Genomic DNA, 16,013 nt, shown 5'->3' with positions numbered 1-16,013 from the left:
TTCCACAATCCAATTCACCATTATAAACCTCCATGTTGCAAATACAACCTCTATCACTAATACCACTCTCACCAGTATGCCATATTTTACATTTTTTGCAGGGTTGTATGTTTGGAATCTTAGACATTCTCTCCATGGAATTACAGCCTCATCCAATGAGGACTGTTATTTTGGTTTGTACAGTGTCCTGAATATACTAAGAAAATAATCTAATACTGGTTGAATTTTAAAAAGCCAACCTGAAGACGCATTCATTTTCTGATTATCATTGAAATTTCCAAATTTGTTCAAATGTGTATCAGTTCATTGTCTGTGTAAATATCAGGTTAAACAAAAAATCTGTTATATCATCCAGTTAGATTTCCTTGTTGGTCCCATTAGTAGAACAAGACCTAAAAATTTTCTTGTGTCTGTAAATGCAACTTCAGACCACTGAAGCCCTTCAGATGATATTTCAGGTTTCTTTGCAGTTTGATTATGGTAGGTACACAACTCCTGACAAAACATTTCAAACAAGTCATCACCAACCATTACTTTTCACGACAGCAAAACTTTCAATTTCAAATGGTGTTATGGTGACCCCTGGATTTCCTTCAAACATTTCCAAGTTTGGTGAAATATCTATTTGACCAATTATGAATGGGAAAACAGATCATTAACAAGAACATTTATAGAATCATCATTTCTTACCGATTAAGAATCAGTTGAAAGCACAAATTTACATATCTTTGAAAGTCTAACAATGTCAATGTTGCTAGAGTCACTGTCAGAATGATCCATAAACACATCAGAATCTTCACCTTCACTCAATATATTGTTTTGAATGAGAAGTCATGTTTAAAAATATGGGCATTGTAAGCAAAAATAGCCATCTCTAACAAAAAAGATCTAATTATTTACAAAAACTCAATTTTTAATAGGTAGTTTTAAAAAAAGTAGAAGTTACTAAGTGTAAACAAGTTGAATTTACTGTAAGCTCTGGCATTGTACTTGGTATAATTATATAAAGTTCCACAGCAATATATTATACAGGAATAATAATTGAAGCATTAAGTTTCACAAAGATTGGAGAGAAAAAACATCCCAGTAAATTCTGACAGACAGCTTAGTAACCCAAAAGAACTGGAGCATGTTAAGAAGTCACTATAAAAAAAAGTGTAAAAGGAAAAGAGAGGTAAAAAAAAATAATCCAAGCAATCAAGTCATTTACCATTATAGATCCCAGACAATTTCACCACACAAGAAAAGGGTATTCAAGCAAGGCAAGAGAAAGAACCCTCTACACATAGGTCAGATCATACAACACACAAAAGAACATAAAATTGGTATGACAGAGGTAAAAGTGTGAGGAATTTCTAGCTTTAATGTAAATAAAACAAGTTAAATATCCATGAAGAAATGAAGATACATCCATTCAGTATGAAGTCAAGGTGCAAAGGGTGAAACTACAAGTACACAGTTAATGGTTTTTTTTGTATCAAGTCACTAGGAAAATAGGAAACTAAAAACTAGTGTCTGTAATAAAAATTTTAAGAGAATACATTATAGTAGACAAAATTTAAGTAAAAAATGTCCACAAGTTAAAATTAACAGATTAATATAGTTAATCTCCAAAATTCTTACCTTCCAAATATAATAATGAAATACTAGTTTAACCTTCAAGATAAAATTAAATGTTTTGTCCTCAGAAAACTCAGTTATAACATGTATTCAGTTCCTCTGCTGAAATCTGCAGGAATTCTTAAGATAAATAGAAAACCTTATTTCTGTTGATATTTTGTTGCCTGGACTTAATGTTACATGGAAGAAAATTAAATATTATAAATATTTAATTTATAATTTATTTATTTATATTACATACAGTTATATTTCCACTACAGTTAGTTACCTGAAGCATTGTTCACAGCAGCAATTATCAAATAACTAGCACTAATAAGTTTTTTCTTTAAATGACAAAGGATAAAATATTTTGTCTCTAGGATTACATTACTCTGAAATTTTTAGGGCAATGTACATGTAAAATGCATGAAGCCTAATTACAATTAAATTGCTTTATAATTGTCACTCCCCCCCCCCCATCAGCCTCTGAATAAACCTTCAGTTGTGTTTATTTTTTTTTTAAATACTTTCTCAAACAAAAGTTGTGTCTGCAAACAATTAAAAACCTTACCTGTTGCATCTTCTCAAAATCCAAACATGGCCGCTGGATGTTTGCTCCCCCACTGGCATGCATATATCTATGTTTCTTACGAGGAGATAAATTACGAGGAGAAACAGAACATACTTCAAAAGAAGGGATGTTGGCAGAGGCTGAATGAAAGACTTTTGGTGGGGGTGAAAGAGATCTACTAGGTTTGTGCACATTAGCAGGAGGGGAAGCACAAAACTCCACAGGAGTCGATACACACACAATGTCCCTTAATTCATCATCTGAGGATGCAGAGTTTTCTCCACCACTAAATCGATTAGCTTGTGACCACTTCCTTTTTTCAGGGTATATACTGTTCCGTGTGATTACATTTCCACAGTTAATAACTTCTAATTCTTCCTCAGAGCTGTGATGGTCAAAATTATGATCACTGTCACTTGGCAGTGCAGAATCTAGTGCTGGTTCTGGTAGAGGACTGTCCATCTCTGTCTTAGAAGCACATAAAAGTTGTTGTACCTCTCTGCTAGTGTCCAGTTGTTCACCCATCATGGCTCGAGGGCTCCTCCCTGTCCTCAGTTTTCTTTTCCTGCCTTCCATTTGAACATTTTCCATAACTGCATAAACATAAATTGAATAATAATAAATAAAACTTGAAAAAAAACTTGCAAGTTTTTTTATAATTGTACTTGTTTTTTTGAATTGATCTCTTATCTGAATTGTTTAAGACTTTCCGTGATGACGATAAAACCTATTTGTGGAGAAAATTATATATTTAAGACTTTGCATAAATCCAAAAAATAAAACAGTATATCTCACAAGGTAGATTTACATTTTTCCTTTTTAGCGTGGCATAATAAAAATCCACTTATATATAACCAGTGAATGATCTTGTACACCCACACAGCTACACAAATCAAGTATGAACCTGTACATATGTATCTCACTGCTGAGATACTGTGCATGATTTTAGTTGGTCATGCACACACAATTTGCAACCATATGAGCCCACTACATAGTTACAGTACCCTTTCTCTTGCACATTTTCATAATGCTTTTTTTTTTTTTTTTTTTTAAGAGAATTGTAAACATTTTATTTCTGTAAAGCCAGCAATTCCTCTTTGCTTTAGACTAAAAGATTATGATGCTTTTATGTACCAAAGGTTTATAAACATTTGCACTTTTTTTTTTTTTTTGCCAATGAAAGGGGGGAGGGTGTAAATAAACTCAAAAGATTAATTTCAAAAATGAATTGAAGCTCATCTGGGATCAGACTGCTTGAAAATATATAACTTTCAAAAACTTACCTGAACAAAAAAGTTTTCCATCTCTCAAAACCCATAAATAAGAAAAAAAACTTTCCTGATAAAATTCAAAATTTTATTTTGAATGAAATATATACGTATTCATTTATCATAACTCAAACCACAGAGTAAATATTACAGTTTTGTGCAATATTAAAGAGATGCAATTCAGATGCCTCTGGAGGTTCATACAAGTTGCATGTACATCAAAGCTAGCTATTACGAGTTAGTGGCATATCAATCAATACCAGACTCTGACTCACACTTCTGCAATTCTTCTGCTTCTGCCCCTTCATCATCAGATTCTGTTCCAGAATCCCGTTCATCATCAGCATGTGGCTGAAAGAAAGAGCAGTTATCATTCAACATAAAATCTGATTTCTATTTCAGACATACTCTGACACACAATAAAGAAAAATTGTGACGAACATTTAAAAATCAATAAAGATTCTAGGGTTAAAAAGTTGTTTTGTTTATAAGATGTTACAAATTTCACTAGCAAACACCAAAACGATTAATGATTTAATTAAGCAAAAGTTACAGAACATAAATTTAACAGTAACAACATACATTCCTGCTTTTATTTTAAATACAGTTCCAACTCACTACCATACTACTGATACTTACACTTAAAAAAAAAAAAAAGATCACAGTTGAAGTGCAAAGAACTGTCACATTTAGAGGACAAACAGTAAGCAATTTCTCCCATACAACCTTCACTAGCAGAATAATAAATGCATTAAAAAAAAGTAGTGCCTAGTGAGATAAACCTAAGCATAAAATTCCTTAAAATAAATACACAGTTTACTGTAAGACTTCTAACACAAGGCCTCATAATGATCAGTCTTAAAAATTAACAAGGTTAACATTCAATATCCAATTACCTTCTTACTTTGTATTCCTCTTCTATTAAACCACATTTAGAGAAAAGTATTTAATACAACTCAGTTTGATTACACTTGAATAAATCATGTCCTCACTACTCAAAATAATTTCAATGAACTTAGAAAGGTGTCCATTTATTAAAGAAACAGTTTCTTATAAATAAGAACTACCACATGTATGTTTACTTTTGAATGATAACAGATATCACTAGAAAAGTGGAAGTTAACAATACCCTATAAAATCAAGTTTTTATGTAGTGTTAACATTGATATTTATGTCTGATACAAGATACCTGTATGGAATGCAACTTAACAGAATCTACAACAATAACAAATCCTACACACAAAAACTAATCACTGAAACATGTTTTACATGTTAAATAATGTCTACATGTACAAAAGTACATATTTTTTAATTGATCCCCTTCCACTTTTTGCTTTCCCCCTTTGAGAATATCAGATTATACCAGGTGGGAAAATGTTTGCACTTACATGAACTTTCTATCTTACTTGTTGTTTTTAAGTACATTAGTCAAGAATTCAAACTTTAGTTTTTTTTGTACTTGACAAATAAAGGCCATATCACTTGACAAAATGATAAAAAAATACAAAATAAAGAAACTACCCAATTACAAAAAAATGCCAAAACAGTGATTACAAAGAAATATTCAAGCAAAATAACAAAAGGCACACAATAGATTGTAACAGCAGCATATGTTTAGTGGAAAGAAAATTTTCATTTTGAGAACTGATTTTTAGCAGTTGGTTTTTTTTTTAAATATCCAACTTTCTATTTACCTTAAGATAAAATTTTTAAAATATATGCTAGTTCTAAGTTCATTTAAACACTTATTACAAGTAACTAATAAATCAAGGATTAAAGAAATATACGAACGTGATTCATCACTGCCATATTTATTGATAGTTATAATCAAAGAAAGCAAACAAAACGATATTCATAACGGCAAAGTTTAGGAATAGGTTGGCAAGAAACATGTATAAACCCTCTAATAATTGACCTAATACTGAAGGTATATACATTAATATCAAACTACATACATTACAGGCCTCTTTAAGAGGTAAACATATCCAACAGTAGGTACCTATATTTTTTTTTAAACAAGAAAAAGCATACACAAATTGTCCTTTTAAAAACTTTGTGTCTGCTATTAATATATCACTCATTCAAAATATTTAAAAAATAGTCATTGCAAGGTTATTTGCATATTAGTATGTTTATTACATCTAGATCAATTACCTGCATAAAATATTATTTAACTCTTAAATTACTAAATGATGGTAAGTTATTTAAGTGTTACTATTAAATCATGATTTCCTATGTATCTAAGAGTGATATGTTAAACTAGGAAATTAACTATCAATTGATTACATAAAATCATTGATTAGTGTAATGTTAAAGGATTGATCAATTAAAATTACTATTAATATCATGAAAATAAAATTAAAATTAGTGTTCAATTATTACTATTTTAGATTATTCAAATTATCTAAGTAATTAAAATACTGTCGTTATGTTCTCATTTTCACTATTTTCAACTAATTCAAAGTCATTGAGTTTAAACTCCTGAGCAGGCGATGCAACTTGCAAAAATTATCAACTACTAATTAGTTTTTCTGATTATTAAAATCAGGTGGGAATAATAAGATTGTTAAATGTAACCAATGAGCCCTATGACTAAACAAAATTTTACTAATTGCCCAGCTTTAATGGCATGAGGCTTATTCAGAATAAACAAAAATTAGCCATTAGTCAAATGGCTGAGTTTGTAATTATGATTTTTCTATAATTGATTATAATCATTTTTTTTCTGGAAACAGCTTTTATATTTCACTACATTCCTGCTTATTGACCTTTTCATGTATTAAATCATAATTAAGACACTCATTCTCCCCTCCCCCAAAGGAAATTCTTTGATATAATAACTATTTTCTAGGACAAAAGTAGATTGCAACTACAAGTTTGTTTACATCTTTCAAAGGCAAAGAAAGAAGGGTTATCATCCATTATGTATTTTTATGGAACCATTCCTTATTTAGTAGTAAGATGAAGTGTTCCATATCAGGTAAGAATGTGATTTGTCCCTTATTTTGCCTAAAGTATATTGTTTTGTTTATCTCAGTTTATAAAAGCACTGAAAGTTAAACACAAATGTTCCTTATTTTAGAGCTGTTCAGATGACAACCCTTATACAGGTAATTTGATATTTATCTCAAAAAAAGATTTGTTTTCAACATCATCTTTTAATTTTGTGCCTTTACACTTAACTATGAAGTTCTAAACATATCTCATTTGTTACATGCTACACTTACTACACTTCCAATTAATATGTAGATATGTACACAGCACACAATTTACTGTTTTCCTGCATACTTAAATGGTTTCTGTTATTCATTTTTCACAAGCTGCTATAACACTAGATATAGAACACACACAAGTCACACTCGATTTAACTTCACCTATACTGCAGTATTTTCTTCAATACTGTTTATTCTTCACTAAGCCTAATCAGAACAAAAAATGCAGAAACAAGACACCACCTTTTAGTTGAAATATACTTGCATACATACAGTATAAACTTCTTTTAGTCTGAAATAGCAAAGCTAGATAACATACAGTAATTTTCACCATGCAAATGCAAGCTCATTAAATGCTAATACTCAATAAGCTTAGAAGAACTGTCTGTAGATTAACCAATATTGGCAGTTAGAAGAAGCCCAGAGCAAATTTGAAATATGGACATCTCCTTCATAGGGATCAATATTATACTGTATGAAGTTGCTTTGAAAATTTAACTGGCATGTTAAGTAATGCAAATTAAATTATCATGAAATATTTTTGCATGAAAACAAAATTAACAATAGAAAAAATATTTCTGAACTGGCACTTTATTGAATACTAATTGTCAAGCCAGTTTTAAAATCTCAAATATTAAGAGATGAATCTTTCGTTTCAATTTTTTTTAATCAATTTTTTTTCTAGCCCATTTCTTTTTAATCAAACAATAACTTGTATTTCATACCATCCATCTTGGCAGTCCTTGATATTAATATCCATCTTCATTATTCATTTTAAACAAGGAATACTACTATGTGACTTCACACTAATTTTAATGAGTCAGCATGAAAACAAACATTGCCTTTACATTAGATTTTCTTTATTAACTTAAAACCTACACTATTTTCACCTACACAATAAACAAAGGACACAGTAGAGAATTACCTCTTCAAAAAGAATATTATTTTAATTACAATAAATATTCTACATCTCTCAGATCTTTGGCTAGCATAGCAGATAGGTGAATACTTCTATTTTACATGTGCCCTCATTGGTTTAATATTTTGTTTTGGCTGATAACCATACATAAAAGTTCCACATACAGCTTCACTTTCTTGATGCATTGTTTTGATGGTTTAGTTATTAGCATTTTATGTTATAATTTAAAAACATGTAAATTGTAGGTTTTCTTCATTGAATAATGTTTCCTTTAATAATTTTCAAATCCGTAAGAGAAATTTGTTACATTCTATATTCAATGTATATCTTTTTAATCCCTTTAAATATTTATTTAATGAACATATTTACACTCCAACTTTGGTATAATCCGTTGTGACTAAAGAACATTTCCTTAGCTTATCCACTAAGATGATAATGTATATGAATACTTTATAGTATACTTTGACAGATCAACTTAATTTACATAAACCATTAATTAACCTACATTTTTATTATATTAAACACTATGTACTAGTTATTGTCTTTCATAATATTCATACATGCTTAGTGTTCAGTAAACACAAGTCAAAGCAATGAAAAAAACAAGTAGGTAAATTTGATTATCCCTATCTTGTTTGCTTATACCTACTTCTGAACTTCAATATTGTATTGGGTTGAGGAATAATTCGTGAGCGTTTTTTCAAGTTAAAAAAATATATTCATAAATGAAATGCTTTCGCAAAATATTTCATGTCATTTGGTATATAATTTTTTGCTCTAATAGATGGTGTGTTTGATTTTCATATGTCTTTAATTTTTGCTTTCATTTTCAGCTCATTAAATGGACTGTCAAGTGGACAAAATCGAGCATTTTCGACACCATCTGCTTTTCGCATTTAATTTCTTGCAATTTCGTTTAAAACAATGCATACTATATACCTAAGTATTACATGAAATACAGTATCATAATAAATGTTTTGGGTGTAATGTGTTCATGCATTGAAGTATTGTATAGTCTTGCATGTAATGCTCAAATGAAATTATTTAAAAACGCTCACGAATTATTCCTCAACCTAATATTTTAATTAGGTTTATGCTACCCATTCAATACAATACAAAAACAATTAATACAATTGTTGATCACCAAAGCTTTACCACCTCTGAACACGTACATTTTTTAAAATCACAGTGAAAAGTGTGTAGAAATTTGAATACAAGATTTTATCTTATAGCAAATCTGTTATCTTTTGTATGCATCTTCAGCTATACAAGGTTTAAACTGCAACACAATTTTCTTCTAAAATGGGCATAAACCTTGCAATGCTTTTCCATTCCATGTTATGCATACAAAATGTAAAGTCAAAGGTCATAGAATTACTGTATTTAATACAGGAATATATGACAATTCTGTGTAAAAGTTTCAAATATTTTACTTTCTAAACCTTGTATTCAATGAAGGTTTACTTGAGCTTTCTAGTTTCTTAATTCACTGCACAAAAAGATACAAAAATGCTTTATGAGCCTATAAAAAAAATAAGTTATATTAGATTATAATTATACATGTCAAGGGATACATTATCTCAAATATAATTTTGGAAATTGCCTTTACTGAACAATTTTTTGTAAAGTGTTTCTACCTGATTAAGCGAGTGTTGAGAAAACAGCTTGTTGCAAACATTTACATTGATTTTTCACCATGTCTAGTCTCGACTGCTCTCACTGCTGAAGAGGGAATGGTAGGTATAAGCACTAGGCGTTTCTAAACTGTTTACATTTTAATACTTATCAAGTTAACGAATATTCAGAGGAGGTTGTGTTATCTTAAATCACTAATTATAATTATGTTTTAAAAGACACCACCTAAATCTAATCTCTCATACAACAAAAAGTTTATGTATACTGAGTTTGTTAGATTACCAATATTAATCTTAACACTATCAACTAATCCTCCCACTAGTCTAATATCATAAAGTTACCTATTTCACTAGTCTTACTGTACCTGCAAATAACTGTTGCTACACTATGGTCATATTGTATTTTCAATGCGGGAAAAAGAAAGCATTGGGCAGTAACAGAATAAATACATACAAAAGTAATAACAGGTTCCAAAGTTGAATATGTAGCATTACAATTTTAAAGTATAAAGCCATGTTTTTGGTTCTCAAAAGATATGGAAGTAATATAAAAACTAAGTAGTAGAATTTATGATACCAGCAAATTACCCATGCAAATTAACGGACAACTATATGAAAACTTTTGCAAACACTATTTTGAATATTTACATTTCTTTTACATATTTTTTAATTTAGCCCTAAATACCCTACAAGATCTTCTTTGACCATCATATTAAGTACAAGTTTAAAGATTACTAAAATCTGAATTCAAATTATTAGACTTGGTTTTTATGTTTTCATAAATGCCAATATCAATTTTCAAATCAATTTATTCAGTCAAACTTAACAGCTCTAAAAATTCTTATTTGGAAGTGTCTAGGGAGCTTATTTGTAATTTGTGGGGCTCACAAGCCTTTATACAAACTTAAGTTATTTTGTCTACTACTGCTGAAAGTTCAAGATTAAACTTACATGTACATACAATTTCAAATTGTAATCTACAAATAAAACTTAATTTTTCAACCAACTTAATAGATGCTTGACCAAATAAGGTTAAATTCTTCCAAGTGACCTTAAAAATTTGAAGAATTAAGGTACCTGCACATATAATTTCTCTATCCAAAAATGAAAGCTGCAGAAATCTTGTGTTCATATTTATATTGGTTTTGATATTATTAATTGGTGTGCTAAATTATGCAAAATCAACAACAATTATTTAAACTACATACATTTAAATGGTTTGTATGAAAATTTACTTCAGTGTTGTATTGCTACATGTCCAATGTTACTTTTTTACAACTGTCCTGAATTTCTGTTGTATACAATGTATACATCCTCAAAAACCTTGTCAAATTATTCTTTATGATCTTTGATAAAGTTACCCTTAAATGCATCACTTCAAACCTTGCTACTGTTTCCCAAATAAGATAAATTATAAAATATTGTGGAGTCTCTTGGCCAATCAACAATGTGCCAACTCCTAGTCTTCTATAATCAAGAAAGCCAGCCAAGATTACTCAAATATGCAGCAACTTTTTTTTTTTTTAACTCAAAAAGTTGTTTCCTTTATTTCTATGTGACAATTAATTTCATTAAATATAATATTATTGAAGTAAATTGTCAAATGAAGACTTGTCTAACATTTCCAAATTTTGGAATTTGTATTACTGCCCAAAGAATTCAACACATACAAATTCAAAATAAGCTAATTGGGTCACTTATAATTTAATATTTCAACAAGATCACCTCTTTCTTGTCTTTTCATGTAAGATTGAAGATCTTAACCTATCCAGATATGACCACATTATTATTATTATTTCCCCGAGACAACAAACTTCTTTCACTATTACACACAGTCTCATAAGAATGTGCTTACTACTTGAAACATGACAAGAAATGTAGGCTTGTTCTTCTAATACTCCTTTCAAAAGTGCAACTAGTAAACTTTATACAAGATTGTAAAGATTCACATTTGTGAATAATTAATAATTCATACAAATTTTTGGATTATCTGACCAACTACTTCCAACATATTATTCCATTAGTGGTCAACAAATCTTTTTTTTTACCAAAATTTCATCTCAATTTGAATCATAAGTTTACATTTTAAAGACAATTTTTCATATTCAAAGAAAACTAAACACACAGCTGTAACAACATTAGCATATGATTGACATATCTTAGAAAATAATCCATGTCCAAGAATATTAAAAAAACATGCTTAAGCATACAATTTTGTTTCTCTCAATTATCATGACAGAGTACAATACCAATTATTAAACATTAAGAACTGAAGTGTCAACAAATTACTAGAATTTTTAGTGTGCACTATCCTGCATTTGTGATTATGAGCAAGAATTATGCAAAATCATTATCAATAACAAAAATGTAAGAGAATGAAAAATAGATTAACTGACATGTAAAGATGTGGAAGATACATTAACTAATAAGTAAAGACGTGTCAGTTATCCAGAATAGATGTTTGATGTCAGTAGCTACACAGTTACATCTAGCAATATATATATATATATATATATATATATATATATATCACATTTATACTTAAAACATTACTGCCAAAAACAAGTTTGATAAATCTGCTCTTAATACCAGTTTCAAAATAACATCTCAAAATAAAGAAATTATTTAAATCAACTAAATATTTATTCCATCTTGAATAATTAGATACAGTATGCTTAAACTAAAACACTTCTTAGCTTCTCATTGATAGATATTTGTCAGTATTAAAAATAAGACATGAACTACAATGTATCGTCACAACTTCCTCTACAAATAGTTATTGCAGTATCTAATATATAAACTTGATGTCTACAAAACACTACTTTTAAAAGTTACAATGAAAACATTACCAGTAGTAACCACAATAATTTCTAATACTTAAACTAGTTCACCCACAAAAAATCTCTCCCTCTCATTTATCAAATAACCTCTATACTCTTTATTTCACAGTAAGTCTTTTTCAACTGTAAAGTGCAATGTTAACTTTCAGGCCACAATCACAAAATTATTCATTCATAAATTATCTTCTTACACTTACAGCCACACAACAGTTACATGTAGAGAACCATTACCAGCATTAAATTATATGCTATGTGCAATATTCTGATCGATTGTTTAGATAACTAATAAAAAGAGGAGTTATTAAAGCAATATTAATAGCATATTACTGCTATTAGAGCATCAACCCTAATGACAGTATTCTAACTGCAAATATAGAAGTGAGCAGGGCACTTAGCAATACTGTAGTGTAGCACAAAAAATTCAACTTTATCCTGTGCATAGTTACATTTTGGCAGCATCTTCTCACCTTTTAAGTGATATATTAGTTTCTTACCTCCTCATGCAGACGTGATATCATAATCACATACTTTTCTTCTTTACTCGTTACGAAACTATAGAGAAATTATACCATGATACAGGTTTTTAGTTTCATATTACATTAACACTAAGTAACAGTAACACAGGTACCGCAAACTAGTACTAATATGCTTAACTAATAATAAAAATTACCTACTAAAACTTAACTTTTAAAAATGTCTTATGATATTTTATGTCGTAATTTAAAAAGTCCTATTCTCAACCAACTTTCAAAATGCAATTTAATTTACACGTTACAGTGTAACCCATATGCTACTTAATTCAAACTGCTTTTCATAGTTTTGTAACGTATATTTACGTAAAACTCGTGTATTGCTATTAATATATTACTAAAGATTAGAAAACGATATAAAATTAAAACTTTGCAAAACTCACCTTCGAGTGGAATGATTCGCTCTCATTTAGTGTTTGTGAACGCAACTTATGGGTTAAATGTCTGATCATTGCAAGAATGAAACGTTGTACACGTGGCCGTAGGCTTTAAATTATGTTTTTGTTTGTAATTAAAACGAAACTACAACTATATTTATAATCACCTTCGACTTTATTTATTTACCTTATTTTCAGATTTAACTCATTGCTACACGCTGTTTCTTTAATGTTAAGCCACAAAATATTACTAACATAACAGCCACTGGTTATGAGTTATTAAAACGTTTACGCCCAAAACATCGTTTCTTCTCAATAAAATACATTTTACATCTGTTTAAAACTCTTATTATGAAACAAAGAACACCTTAACATTAACCATTATAACCCATCACAGCTCCATCCCCTCTTCCACCAACTCTACATCAATCAACTACATACAGTGACATATCAGCTGAAACTGGATGGACTCAACCACTGTGAAAAGGGGAAAACATCGGAAAAAAATGCTTCCTACTCAGAAAACAGAGTTGATTATAAACAGTTAACATATATAAAGTTTTTAAGATGTTAAAATATAATATTACAACAAGGATATACGTGAAATGTTAATTATTTTTAAATTTTCTTTTCTATCTTTTAAACAGCTTTAGTATGTACCCCATCGAAATAAATAGATTCATCCAGTAAGCCCTCATTGGTTGTTCATCTTGGCGTCTTTCCAAACCGATATTGGTCGAACCAGCCTACGACCACAGAGCAAATGCAATGAAACGTGCTTACGAAAATACTTAAATAGCAAATAAATACAACTACAGTGTGATAAAATCTTAGAATTATAATATATAAAAAAATCCTAAGTCACAGTAACCAGGAAAGCCAGTGAAAACATTACTCTACATTTTATATTCTGCAATGTATATCTATTTTAACTCAGTATAATATCATAGTTTTAGATTTTTTTCATAACAATCAATATGAATAAGAAATATTATTCAAAATTATAACTTTCATATCAAAATTAACAAAACTTAATGACAATATGTCATTCTCAATGACATATGAGAATTGCGAGCTTATTTGAGACTATATCTGGAACGCTTAGTTGTCCTCACCCTCCTTTTAATATATGTCCCGTAATTGCTACTTCAAAATTACTTTATTCCTTTAGTCCAACCAACAAAATCCTTTAGTCCATCGAAGAGTTTAGCAAAAACTTTCAAAAACAAACAAAACAAACAGCAAAAAACTTACAGTTGTTTTCTTTATTTTTCAAATATTAGCCCCCCACTAGTACAGCGGTATGCCCCCGGATTTACAACGCTAAAATCAGGAGTTCGATTCCCCTTGGGGGGCTCAGCAGATAGCTCGATGTGGCTTTGTTATAAGAAAAACACATAAAAACATAACCAAATATTAGGGTTAAAATATGTCTGGGTTCCAGGTCCCATTTCAGCTTCCAGACTGACAAGTGTTTGTTTGTTTTTAATTTCTCGCAAAACTAAACAAGGGCTATCTGCGCTAGCCATTCCTAACTTAGCAGTGTAAGACTAGATGAAAGCAGCTAGTCATTACCACCCACTGCCAATTCTTGAGTTGTTCTTTTATTAACAAATAGTGAAATTAACAGTCACATTATAACACCCCCACGGCTGAAAGGGTGAGCATGTTTGGTGTGACCGGGACTGAAAAGTAAAAGTGTTGTTTCTTCTGAATGTTTAGTTAACTAACATTCAAAATTGTATGTCAAATACACAATTTTAGGGTCACGGGTTCGAATCGCCGTCGCACCAAACTTGCTCTCCCTTTCAGGCGTGGGGGCATTGTAATGTTACGATCAATTTCGGCCCGGCATGGCCTAGCGCGTAAGGCGTGCGACTCGTAAGCCGAAGGTCGCGGGTTCGCGCCCGCGTCGCGCTAAACATGCTCGCCCTCCCAGCCGTGGGGGTATATAATGTTACGGTCAATCCCACTATTCGTTGGTAAAAGAGTTGGCGGTGGGTGGTGATGACTAGCTGTCTTCCCTCTAGTCTTACACTGCTAAATTAGGGACGGCTAGCACAGATAGCCCTCGAGTAGCTTTGTGCGAAATTCCCAAACAAACGAAACAAACAAACGATCAATTTCCCTATTTGTTGATAAAAGAAGAGCTCACGAATTGTCAGTGGGTGACGATGACAAGCTGCTTTCCCTCTAGTCTTTCACTGCTAAATTAGGGATGGCTAGCGCAGATAGCCCTTGTGTAGCTTTGCGTGAAATTCAAAAATAAGCAAACAATAAATACAAAGCATTTTGGCACTTTTAACGTGTCAGGTTTAATTTTATTTACTTTATTAGATTAAAATATATGTATGATTAAGATTTGCAGAAATCATTTTTACATTATTTACTTATACCCTTCAGCTATACAGCTAATATATTGTTGATTTCTTAGATTGGGCTGACATTTTGTAGCAGTGACATTACTATGTTGTTAATTTGTTTAAAAGCTCCAAACTAAAAGTTTCCTTTTAAAAAGAAGAATCACAGCGTATAATGCAGTCCACTTCGTAGTTAATACAAAACCTCTCAATCATTCTATTATAAAAATGAATTTCTACAACCTTGTGTTCTGTACGTGGCAGTCACGGGTTTGAATCAGTTTACCAAAACAGCAGTTTAAAGAATTTTATAATATTTCAAATGAAAAAACAGAGAACATTTTATTTCATAGTATCACCTCACTTGCGATTTTTTTAATGTTAAGTTTAAAACACGTTTGCGGTTAGAGCCCTGCCTCAATTTCTTGGAGGAAATTACGTTGCTCCTTTAGACTTAGCTGGGTATGTGTCCCGGTTCCTTATCAGCAAATAGCAAATGTGTATATGTGGAAGTATAATAAGCAGGTTGTCCTGTTATTGTTTTCTTCTACACAAATTGCCATTTTAATTTGAGGGCACATAAATTTCGTAAATGCACAAGTAAACTGATATTTGTTCTTCACTTGCAGCAACTTTGCTTGCTGTTACCACGATAGTCTATCAAAAGTTGTATATACGTTCTCCTAGGCTTTATCAAACTATC

The 16,013-nt window shown here is 30.5% G+C and overlaps 1 protein-coding gene across 7 annotated transcripts in view; it reads right to left on the bottom strand.

Moving 5' to 3' along the window:
- LOC143249451 (uncharacterized) overlaps positions 1–13,672 on the bottom strand; it is a 202,706-nt gene extending 189,034 nt beyond the window's left edge. The window contains exons 1-4 of one of the 7 annotated variants that reach the window (XM_076499308.1): positions 12,957–13,672; positions 12,538–12,595; positions 3,699–3,789; positions 2,171–2,763 (exon numbers count right to left, since the gene is read on the bottom strand). In XM_076499308.1, coding sequence (XP_076355423.1) covers positions 2,171–2,763; positions 3,699–3,789; positions 12,538–12,595; positions 12,957–12,982 — 768 coding nt within the window. In that variant the 5' untranslated portion in view covers positions 12,983–13,672. The remainder of the gene's footprint in view (positions 1–2,170; positions 2,764–3,698; positions 3,790–12,537; positions 12,596–12,956) is intronic. The other 6 variants (XM_076499309.1, XM_076499313.1, XM_076499314.1 and 3 more) reach the window with 6 other exon arrangements.
- Positions 13,673–16,013: the final 2,341 nt, after the last annotated feature.

This window comes from Tachypleus tridentatus, chromosome 4, assembly GCF_004210375.1.
Source record: "Tachypleus tridentatus isolate NWPU-2018 chromosome 4, ASM421037v1, whole genome shotgun sequence".
Lineage (NCBI taxonomy): Eukaryota > Metazoa > Arthropoda > Merostomata > Xiphosura > Limulidae > Tachypleus > Tachypleus tridentatus.
The sequence above is the reverse complement of the archived record's forward strand: the minus strand, read 5'-3'. Positions and strand labels throughout refer to the sequence as shown.